We start from the raw sequence: 721 nt of genomic DNA on the forward strand, positions 1-721 counted from the left end.
TGTAGCCATCGTTAAGAATGCCAGTCCCTTACCCCGTGAGGGCGAAATTGGTCCAAAGAGTTGTCATGATGTCCCTGACCTTAAGGTCGTCCTCGTCCTCAAGCGGGGCAAACACTGGACCTCCTTCGAAGAGGTAGAAGAGGTCGTCCACGTGAGACACCCCTGAAAGGCAACTGCAAATTGTAGCTCCTTCATGTTTGAGAAAAAAGTCGTTTGAAATAACTAAGCGTCGCGCAATCAAAAATCATCATTGCAAACTAAGCTTCTTTTTTTTCAAATTATTATAACAGCGATCTCTACTTTTTTGTTGTGTTTTTTTTTCCATTCTGCCACATAACTCTTTCAACCGAAAAGAGTAAGAACAGCGAGTACTTTGACCCTCACATTCTTTGCCGAAATCGAGGGGGTAGAAATCACCCAGGGATCTCTTTCCGCGGTGCTTCAGCTCGTAACGGAAGACCTTCTTTTTCTTCCAGGCGCTGTTGTGGTCGTGGAGGAGGGAAGTCAGGTCGTGGCAGACGGCGAAATGTCGGTCGCTGAACATCTGAAATGGGGAAGGTGGAAAAATCTTGTGTTATAAGCTCGGTAATTAGTCTGAGCTCAATTGTGGATGTGTATGGTTATTAAACATTCTCATGTAGAAATGCTGCATTGACCACTCACACACGCGCGCTCACACATATACATCTCTTTCTCTCTCTCTCTCTCCCTCTCTCTCTCT

The 721-nt window shown here is 45.5% G+C and overlaps 1 protein-coding gene across 1 annotated transcript in view; it reads right to left on the bottom strand.

Annotated features, from left to right (window-relative positions):
* Window positions 1-721, bottom strand: part of LOC119570346 (esterase FE4-like) — an 11,485-nt gene continuing 10,764 nt past the window's right edge. The window contains exons 9-10 of the mRNA XM_037918125.1: window positions 385-544; window positions 1-162 (exon numbers count right to left, since the gene is read on the bottom strand). Of these exons, the coding sequence (XP_037774053.1) occupies window positions 29-162; window positions 385-544 (294 nt within the window). The 3' untranslated portion in view covers window positions 1-28. The remainder of the gene's footprint in view (window positions 163-384; window positions 545-721) is intronic.

Source organism: Penaeus monodon, chromosome 4 (genome assembly GCF_015228065.2).
Source record: "Penaeus monodon isolate SGIC_2016 chromosome 4, NSTDA_Pmon_1, whole genome shotgun sequence".
NCBI lineage: Eukaryota > Metazoa > Arthropoda > Malacostraca > Decapoda > Penaeidae > Penaeus > Penaeus monodon.